Genomic DNA, 10,556 nt, shown 5'->3' with positions numbered 1-10,556 from the left:
GGTACCACTTCTGGGATAACATTCAAGAAGGGGGGAAGGGGAAAGCCAAACTATAAAATTTCAGCTGGAGAGAGGAGTGAGAATGTGCGAAACAACTTGGCAGACCCCAAGGTCAGCACAGAAGGTGGGACGAGGTGCTCCAAGCACCAGAGCAGAGATTCCCCTGCAGACCATGGTGAGCTAGGCCCCCACGTGGGCCAGCAGTGGAGCAGATATCTACCTACGGCCTGAAGGAGGCTGTGACCTCATGGGAACTGCTCTGTACACTGGAGCAAGCTCCTGGCAGAACCTGTGGCCGCATGGAGAGAGAAGCCCATGCCAGAGCAGGTTTGCTGGCAGGACTGGTGACCATGCAGGGAGCCCACACTGGAGCAGTCTATGAAGAACTGCAGGTTGTGGGAACAAATGCCAGCACTTCTCATGTAGCTCGTTCCCAGTACTAGTAATCTGGTGATTATCCTGTCTTTGTGTTGTCTGATAGGATTAATGATACACACATCATTATCATTACACAGAATGGTGTAGCACCAAATGCCACGTGCCTGCCGGCTGCAGGCAGGCTTTTTACACGTGCTCAGCAGGCTGGGCACAGCTCTCACATAGAGTATGCTGAGCTCAGCAAAGTAGCTGGGCTATTCGGCTACTACAAGCCTAAACACTCTGGAAATTCTCAACCTAGGATTTCTTTTCTGGGCCTCTTAGAAAAGAGGCCTGCTCTTTCTCAGTAGGACTGACAAGTCGTGGGATCTTTGAAAATACTCAAAATCTAACCAGGCAAGGTGCTGAGCAACCTGTTGTAAGTTGTCCTTGCTCTCAGTGAGGACTAAATGATGTCAAAGGTTTCATCTGAACCAAATATTTCCAGCTCTGATAATTCCCGAGTAAGAGCCTTTCTGTCTTGGTAAAATCTTTATTAGTATTCTAATTGCTTATTGTAAGAATTTGGACTACTGTTATAAAGCAAAACCAGCACAAATAACTGGAGTAAGCTCACACTGCAATCTTGATATGATTATTCTCCTGTCATTCCCGTTTCTTGTACATGATCAATAACCTCCTCCAGAGGTTGTTTCATTGCTTGCTTGAAAAATCTTGTTGTGAAAGTATTGATGCTGAGGAAGATGTAGACTTCTGGCTCAAAGTGAAGCAAAAGTTTGACTGTATTTTGGAACGTTTCTGCTGAAGGATAGGGTGGTAGCACTTACAATAACTGAAATAGTAAATAACTGTAGTAGTAAGTAACATAGGCTTCTTGCCACCCATGTATCTTCTTGCATTATTTGATTAGGATTTCTGTCTGACCAGGTTGGCAATGTTATCTTTAGATTGTTTCTGAAAATAAGCACTTCTGTTGAAATGTGTGGAGGAGATCGCTGCAGAGTAACATACCACGTAGTTTTAATCTGAGTGTGGTGCATTATCCCTGCAGCTGGCCTGATCCTGTTTGAGTCCTTACTTTATCTTAACGTGAAATGCTGCTCCCTAGGGGTCTGGGAGCTCATTGGGGATAACACAGCTGTAGGCAGGGGGTTGCCTGTCAGTCCATCCCATAGTAACTCCTTGAGGTGAGCAGCAAAGACCCAGAGATTATGGCCAGGTTCAACCAAGAATCCAGATAGTCAGGCAGGTTCATGGTGAAACAGCGGGTCTATAGGTCAGGGTCTGGTCCCCTGGTTGCCAGGCAGTCCTGTGGCGATTAGGCCAGGCCAAGGCCAGCCAAGTGCCCATCAGCACAGGGGGGAGGGTCAGGCCTAGGGAGGAAAAGCAGTGTCAGACAGGGACCCAGAATGGCCAGACAGGACCATGGGAATGAGACTGGGCCAGGACATCAGGCCGTGGGACATCAGCAGGACCCATGGTTAGGCAGGGCTCTGGTGGAGCTGGAGTCCAGTACTCTTGTGTTATCACTGGGGCAGGGATTGATGGCCCTGGGGTGGGCTGAAATGGGTAAGGGGAGGCCCTGGGCCAGGCTGGTCAGGGACAGTAAGGCCTGTTAGTGTGCTCAGGGCACTGCCAGTGTTGTGTTATATTATAATTTCTGTTTCAATGGAAGTAACTGCTGGTTTCTGGTTTGAGTTGAAATATTAAAGCCCAAAAAGGTACAAAACTAACAGCTTGGCAAATGCCCCCTCAATGGCAAACTACAGCTCTCCTTGTGTCTTAGAGTCTGTCTTGTCCCACAAGACCTTTTTCTTTTTGCTGGAGGGGGGGTTACCAAATATTTTGTTATGGGACAATGATTTTTAACAACAGAAGTATGTGGGCAATGCAAAAGAAAGCTGTAATGCATGTTCCACAGAGAGAATTAGTTCTGGCCTTGTAAGTCCTTTTCCATTGCCACTGATTTCTGATTTAGATGGGATTATAAACTGCTGTCTTGTTTTCTGTGATGTAGCTGACAGGTATGGAGCAAGGGGTCTGGGGAAAAGTACATAATATGCCAAGGTCCAGTACGGGTAATGTTGCAACAGTAAGAATTTCTCTAATTAAGAAAGGCAGTTAGTTACAGATGGTTATTTTCAGAGCTTTGTAAGCATGTGGCAAACCAGGTTTTTTTTCCTCTTTGCATCTCACAGGTAAGTAATAAGCCAGCTCTTATACAATATATCTTAAAATAAAATTTCCTGCTAGGAAGACGTTTAATGGTGTTAATCAGTGTTCTGATTATGTTTTGCTGAATATCAGATCGTAAGGAAGTAGGAAGGATTTTTTTTCCTTCCTATCCTCTTCGCCCAAATTTCTTGTAGTCAGAAGGCTACATATTTTTTTTTAATAACTTCTATTTGTGTTTCTCTTCTGTAGAGCCATAAGAATTACTGAGAACCAACTGGAGTAATACCATGAATATTTTCTTTCATACAGGACATCATGGGAGCCCAGCAGGAGAAAAAACCTTCTGAAGAAAGAAAATACAAAAGTACCCAAAATAATACTCAAACATCTCAAGTCCAGTGGGGAAGAGCATGGTGAGAGAAGCTGATGACTCTAATTAGTCATTTTATCTCAAATTGGTTCACACTCCTATAGATGCTATATTCCTTTTAAACTTAACTCTATTAATAACAGGTTGTTGCATTGCCCTCCTCTTGAAAGCTCATAAATAATAAGCTGTAGTAACAGATGCCAAAGAAGAGTCCTTGAAGATTTTTAGGACAGACAGCTTGCCAGATGGCTTGGGTCATCCTTGCAAAAAAGCAGATCATAAAAATCAGTCAAACTTCTAGTTCCTTTAAGACTGGAACTTTAACCTCAATTTTCCTGAGATTTGAAGAACAGGCATCCATCTGTGATGTTGCCAGCTGACATCTTGTGCTGCAGCAAGACTTATGACTGGTATCCTTGTTCTCAAGGAGTTGTGCAAGTGTTAGTACTGCGTTGCAGCTGGAAACAGCCATGGGTGTTTATATGGGTTGCCGCTACAGTGTGTGGTAGAACAAGTACAACTCATGGCTGCCCAAGGGGTGTCTCTTCTGTGTTTCGAAGCTTTGCACAATATTCTGGTATTCCGCTGGGAGTGGTAACAAGTTGTACCTATGATTGCCATATCATAGGTAATCTTATGTGATTTTATTGAAGGTTGTAATAATAATCTGCTTTTTGGGGAGGAGATATTATCTGTTCTGTTGCTCTGATCAACTAGCATAGTTTTATAACAGATTGTGGTAAAGTATGTAACGCCCTATTTGACCCAAAGAAATATAAGTGCCCTTAAAACATTTTCAGTTTTCATCCAGTTAGTTGAGGAGGTCTGCTGAAAATATTGCCTGACTTCATCAAACCCCTGTTCTAACTGAAAACTAAGGGGGTAAAAACTTCTCCATTTTGGATTACAGGGAGGTGGACTGGTTTTCCTTGGCAAGCGTCCTTTTCCTGCTTATGTTTGCACCACTTATCGTGTATTACTTCATAATGTCCTGTGACCAGTACCAGTGCTCTCTGATGAATCCACTCATTGACTTGCTAACGGGGAATAAACATCTGTCTGACATCTGGAACAAGACTCCTATGCTGACCTGTAGGGCTGCTGGCATCTATGCCCTTTGGGTCACTTTCCAGGTATGTTATTGAGTTAAAATCTAAATGTAGTGGCTGTTTCTTCAAACAGCTGCTTGATGAATCCTTTTACATGACGGATAATGGAATGTCACAGTGACATCTACTTTTTCTGTGTTTCTTGTGTGCCATGGCTTTTTGGAATCCAAATGCCACTTATGCATTCAAAAAATAAATATGTAGGGAATATACACAAATATTCCTCGTGTGATAAAACCTTGATGTGGTTTTTAAGAAAAAGCAACTATATATGACCAATACCCATTTGTCTTAAATTAATACACAATAAATAATCATAAACTAACACTGCAGAAGGGGTGATATTTTCTACAGACAGGCTGTGAAAGAACACTGACATTACATATATTTGTAAAATATCTTCAAACTTAACCATATCACTACTTTTTTTTTTTTTTTTTCCCCAAATTGGAGAACTACTTACTTATAATACAGATAAACTTCAAAGTAAAAGGATAAGGAATCTAGTTACCAAGTGTCCTGCCTCCCCACCAAAAAAGGGATGCCAGCTATACATGAAGTACATCTTTAGAGCTGTTTAATAACTAAACAGCAAAATTGTGCTGTATTTGCTTATCCAATCCTTATTTGAAGCTGCCATGTGTTATATTTGGTATGTACGTGAAAAGGGCAGTGGTTTGGGGGGTTTTATCTTGTCTTGTTTTTCTGTTAATATGTTCTCCTTCTTCTAGGTGGTTTTGTATATATGCCTTCCTGACTTTTGCCATAAATTTCTTCCTGGATATGTAGGAGGTGTACAAGAAGGTGCTGTCACCCCTGCTGGTAAGTTCTTTCTTAAAATACCTGCCAACCATACAATCTTTTAAAATGATAATATTTCTGTACTTACTCTTTATAACCCATGTGGAGCTGAAGGAAACATGGCCATAAATGCTTTCACCTTCCTCACGCTCGCTACAAAGGAAAATAAAAAGCAATCTATGTCATCTTTTAGGATAAGTTATAGAATTTCCATTTCATGCTGTTAGTAAAACTAATGATGTGGCAGGCACTGCACCAGCAATGGAAGAATACAGACTGGTAGTTTTGGCTCTTAGAATCAGCAGTGGACTACTGCTGGTATTTGACAATGAAGTTAACCCATGGGACTTGAACAAAATGTGTGATGTGAACTTCGCATGTGAAAGGGTAACTTCATACCTTAGGCAATTTTAAGGGAGACAGTAACTTGACTGCTTGAAGAGAAAAAACTCAGCCTAGCAGAGCCTGATGGTTACAGTGGAGTCTAATGAAACTTTCAGGTAAGTATCTCAAGATATTTAATTGGGAGGCTGAGGAGAGTAAGGTCATAGTACTTGATTAAGCTTCTATATATTGTATGCATATGTCTAAAATAAAAAGCTGTATTAATGCAATGCCACTAAACACTCATTTTCTTCATATTTTAGGTATAGTGAATAAATATGAAATAAATGGACTTCAGGCTTGGATCTTTACCCACATGCTTTGGTTTGCAAATGCCTATTACTTCCACTACTTCTCCCCTACCATCATTTTTGACAACTGGATTCCTCTCATGTGGTGTGCCAATATCCTGGGATATGCAGTTTCTACATTTGCAATGATTAAAGGCTACCTTTTCCCTACCAATCCAAAAGACTGGTATGTGATTTGTAACAATAGGACATATAAATTGAATGCTGTACTGAATAGCAATAGAATATATTTTACTGGCACAAATAGGCCGATATATGACTGGTGTTTTGCTTCGTTAGCACCTTCCTCTGTTTCATGCTACATATCATGTGACTGGTAGCCTCAGTGTCACAGATAAATCCTATTTGTGACAAATAGGGAAGGTTGTAGTTAAACTGTTCAAAAATGTTACCAAGAAAAAAACTAGGGTATCTCTGAAGGTAAAATTTCTCTCTGCTAATGGAATGCTTTGGTTGAGTCAGTTTGTGTTGTCTTGCACAGCACTATATGGTTTTACAGTTTTATTATCATTACAGCAAGTAAATCTGAAATGTGCAGTTAGAATAGTATTTGTATGTAACTGCATATATTTCCAATTTTTTATGCTTTCTAGCAAATTCACTGGCAACTTCTTTTATGACTACATGATGGGGATTGAATTCAACCCTCGAATAGGAAAGTGGTTTGATTTCAAGCTCTTCTTCAATGGGCGCCCTGGTATTGTAGCTTGGACTCTAATTAACCTTTCCTATGCTGCAAAACAACAGGAGCTGTATGGCCAAGTAACTAACTCCATGATCCTTGTCAACGTTCTTCAGGTAAATTCAGAGCAGCAAAGTAAGAATTTAGAAATAAACTATTTTTATTAAACTAGAAAAAAAAAAATTGTATTGAAATTGAATTTTTTTTTTCCTTGCCCAAACAACCTCTTTCAGAGAACATGCACTGGAATCTGATTTTTTGGACACTTGTGTTCATTCAGAGTGCCAGTGTAAATACTCTGCTGTATTCATGCAGTGCCAGTACTGGCATGGTCATACCTGTACCAGCAGATTTCAGTGTGAACTTAAGAAATGCTTCTCTGATCCTATGTTCTGGAAACAGGCATAGCGTGATCTTGAATCCAAAGAGAACAATCACAAATTCTATGGCTTTAGTTGGAGCTAAATTGGACAGGTTTTTTTACTGGGGGCAGCACTGCACCTAAATTGGTGGTTTGTTTTGTTTTTTTTTGTGTGTGTATGTGTGAGACATGCAGAACTAGACATGTCTCTACACCTAAAAACAGCCAGTCTGGTGCTATGCTCTATATTGAAGAGACCCCAAAGTCCAAAGTACATGTAATAGTTTGTTATTTATCCATTGATAAGTGTAAATAAAATCTCACTCAATGGGATCTCTGTTTCCCCTCTCTGAAAGCATAAGGCTCTTGCAAGTTGAAGAGAGGTATGGGTGGTCAAGTGCGAGTATACTTCTGAAGTCTGTGCCCTTATGTAGCACACTTGTCTTAATCATAGAATGCTTAAGATCATCTAGTTCCAACCCCCCTGCCATGGGCAGTGATGCCTCGCACTAGACCATGTCACCCAAGGCTGCGTCCAACCTGGCCTTGAACACTGCCAGGGATGGAGTAATTACCACTTCTTTGGGCAACCTGTACCAGTGCCTCACCACCCTCACAGTAAAGAACTTCTTCCTGAATTCCTTAGTCATCTTGGTTAATATTGCTTTGCATGATTTATTATTGCTTTATACTTCTGGATGGAGTATATTTGTGTGATGTGTTTCTCTTACTACCCTATTTTTGAGGTGCTAACATAAAAAAAGTCAGTTTTACGCCCTTATCACAAGACAGCACAGAAAGATGAGGCTGATGCTGTTAAACAGGATAATTGGTGACTGTGCTCTATTATTAATGTGAATAATGTTGTTGGTCTGTTTCAGGGTATTTATGTTTTGGACTTCTTCTGGAATGAAGCCTGGTATTTGAAAACCATTGATATCTGCCACGATCATTTTGGATGGTATTTGGGCTGGGGAGACTGTGTTTGGTTGCCTTACCTCTATACTTTGCAGGTAAAAACATGGTACAATATGTGTTGGGGCTAAAAGGAAAGAAACTTTCCAGAAACATTCTCCTTGACAGTATGATTTGTATCTTCAACTGTTTCTAGACAGTTTGAATGTAACCATTACAACATCCTTTGTAATGATGCACTTGTAGGAAGGCTTACTGTGCTTGTATGGACTTGATATCTTTTCCTCTCCCCTCCTTCAGTGTTTTCTTCTATCACTGTCTTGTGTCTATATGTTTTTCTAAATCCTTTTAATTCCTTTTTGCACTCCAGCATGTTGAGGTTTTTTTTTGGTGGGTATTGGTTCATATTTTAACACAAATTCATATATGGGAGCATATATTTAAGGTAAATCACTAATTGTTTCTTTTCATTCCCCCCAGGGCTTGTATCTGGTTTACTACCCTGTCCAGCTGGGCACAGCCAATGCCATAGGCATCTTGATACTGGGCTTCATTGGCTATTACATCTTCAGAATGACCAACCACCAGAAGGACCTTTTCCGTCGTACCAATGGCAACTGCAAGATATGGGGGAAGAAACCAGAGTACATAGAGTGCTCCTACATGTCTGTAGAAGGCACCAAGTACTACAGCAAGCTAATGACCTCAGGATTCTGGGGGTGGGCACGTCATTTTAACTACACAGGTGACCTAATGGGTTCCCTGGCCTACTGCCTGGCTTGTGGCTTTGAGCACATCTTGCCTTACTTCTACATAGTTTATATGACTATTCTGCTAACCCACCGGTGCATTAGGGATGAACACCGTTGTCTCAGCAAATACGGGAAGGACTGGAAGCGCTACACTGCAGTGGTCCCTTACCGGCTCCTACCAGGAGTGTTTTAAAGCTAACACAGAAACCAAGGGACAGATAAGAAAGGCTTTTTGGAGGCGAAGAGAGTTTATCCATATTGTTAAACTAACAAAAACACTTTGTGAAGGACACTCATACTGTTCTGAAGGAGAAGGGGTGGCTGGATAATAATGCTTACTGTACTAAAGGAACATGCAGGTGGACTGTATTTAAAGTAAATAAAATTAGGTATTGGAATGTCCTGGGTTTTGAGAGGACTTTTACCTGGAACTTTCTTTTTTCCCTCCTATTCAAAATTAACTTGGAATTGAAGAAAAAGTTCATGTATTGAGACTCCTGAAATATCCCAAAGCTGGAAGAAACAGCAGAGTTCTTCCTGGAATCAGCTTCCTGTGACTTAGAAGAGGAGGAAAACGGTTGTGTGATCCATGTAGGAAAGAAGTTGTTTGACATGGTTGGTTGTGATGGTCATACCTACAGTCACTGACTCCCCCAAAGGAGGTTTTATTGTCTTTTGCTTTTCAAGAGGTTAACTGGGGTCTTTATAAACTGGTGTGTGGGAAGGTTGTTATAATCTAATACAAATGCTTGTGAAAATTGGTATAAATTGGTATAGTTCAGAAGTTAGTTTAGTTTACGGTACCTGATAATATGGTGCATGACCAACTGAGTGTTATTTTGAGACTGAAACCAAACTTGCTTTGTGAAGATACTGAGCAGTGCTGATTTTTGGTTGAGATAGTTAATTTTCTTCATAGTAGCTGGTATGGGGTGATGTTGTGTATTTGTGCTGAAAATAATGTTTTTAATTCAGGGATCTTTCTGTTATGCTGGGCAGTGCTTGCACAGAGTCAAGGCCTTTTCTGCTCCTCACCCCACCAGTGAGCAGGCACAAGGAGTTGGGAGGGGACACAGCCGGGACAACTGACTCCGGCTGACCCAAGGGATGTCCCATGCCATAGGACATCATGCTCAGCATATAAAGCTGGGGGAAGAAGGAAAGGGTACACGTTTGGTATGATGGCCTTTGTCTTCCCAAGTAACCACTATGCGTGATGGATCCCTGGAGATTGCTGATCACCTGCCTTCCTATGGGAAGTTATGAATGAATTTCTTGGTTTTCTGGTTTGAGCCTGTGGCTTTTGCTTTACCTATTAAAATGCCTTTATCTCAAACCACAAGTTTTCTCGGTTTTGCCTTTACAGTTCTCCATCCCACGGTAGGGGGAGTGAGTGAGTGGCTATATGGGGCTTAGCTGCTTGCTGTGGTTAAACCATGGCAGTTCGTTTTAGTGCCCAATGTAGGTCTTGAAGGGTTTGAGATAATGACAGATTTGTCTGGAATGTGCTAAACGGAAGCTGTAGATGTTATTGCTGTTTAGCTGTTCACTGGCAGTCTTCTGTGCTTGCCATGGGGCTTGCTTGTTTTACTGTATATTACAGTCTAGCGCTTGTTAGTGGCTGCTTTTTTGCTTTCGGTGCTTGCTGTAGTGCTTATCTTCCTGTGCCGTGCCTGGGAACGGTCTGATAACAGCAATGGCCATGTGTCTGGGCTGGCAATGGCCAAGCATGGCTCCTGTGTCTGTGCTGCTCTACTGGACGGGCTGGAACTCTGCTGTGAACTTCAGTCAAAGGGACTGTCACCTGTGGATAAATCCACATGGGAGCAGGATGCCCTGAAGCATCTGTGGCCATGGATAAGCCCATGCAAGAGCAGGTACATCTACAAGTGTCTGTGACCATGGTTGTGCCGCAGCAGGTATACCTCTGAAGGGATTGTGGCCCAAGGATAAGCCCTCACTGGAGGAGGTATACCTCCAAGTATCTGTGGCTGTGCATGAGGTCACACTGGAGTACCTCAAAGTATATGGCCATGGATAAGCCCATGACAGAATAGGTATACCCCTGGAGGAGCTGCAGCCATGGGTAAGGCCACATTGATTTCTTTAGTGTGGATAGAAAACTGTTCACTGTCATTTGTATGAAATAATAATTGTAAAAAAAAAGAAATAAATCCTTGGATTTAAGACAATTAAAAAAAAAAATACTGCTTTCAGCTATTTCTTTTCTTATTACATAGTTGTCTTTCTAAGTTACCAGATTCAGAAGGAGCTCTAGAGTGAGTATAATTCCAAGACCTGGTTCAAGAATGTGTAAA

At 41.4% G+C, this 10,556-nt stretch overlaps 1 protein-coding gene across 1 annotated transcript in view; it reads left to right on the top strand.

Annotated features, from left to right (window-relative positions):
* DHCR7 (7-dehydrocholesterol reductase) overlaps positions 1 to 9,574 on the top strand; it is a 36,645-nt gene extending 27,071 nt beyond the window's left edge. Inside the window, exons 2-8 of the mRNA XM_062607281.1 lie at positions 2,863 to 2,966; positions 3,834 to 4,056; positions 4,764 to 4,854; positions 5,481 to 5,694; positions 6,122 to 6,326; positions 7,453 to 7,584; positions 7,967 to 9,574. Of these exons, the coding sequence (XP_062463265.1) occupies positions 2,869 to 2,966; positions 3,834 to 4,056; positions 4,764 to 4,854; positions 5,481 to 5,694; positions 6,122 to 6,326; positions 7,453 to 7,584; positions 7,967 to 8,431 (1,428 nt within the window). The 5' untranslated portion in view covers positions 2,863 to 2,868 and the 3' untranslated portion in view covers positions 8,432 to 9,574. The remainder of the gene's footprint in view (positions 1 to 2,862; positions 2,967 to 3,833; positions 4,057 to 4,763; positions 4,855 to 5,480; positions 5,695 to 6,121; positions 6,327 to 7,452; positions 7,585 to 7,966) is intronic.
* The last annotated feature ends 982 nt before the right edge of the window (positions 9,575 to 10,556 follow it).

This window comes from Pezoporus occidentalis, unplaced genomic scaffold (genome assembly GCF_034315485.1).
Source record: "Pezoporus occidentalis ecotype Australia unplaced genomic scaffold, CSIRO_AGI_Poc_V1 ctg121, whole genome shotgun sequence".
Taxonomy (NCBI): Eukaryota; Metazoa; Chordata; class Aves; order Psittaciformes; family Psittacidae; genus Pezoporus; species Pezoporus occidentalis.
Note: the sequence above shows the minus strand (reverse complement) of the source record. Positions and strands in the feature narration are given on the sequence as shown.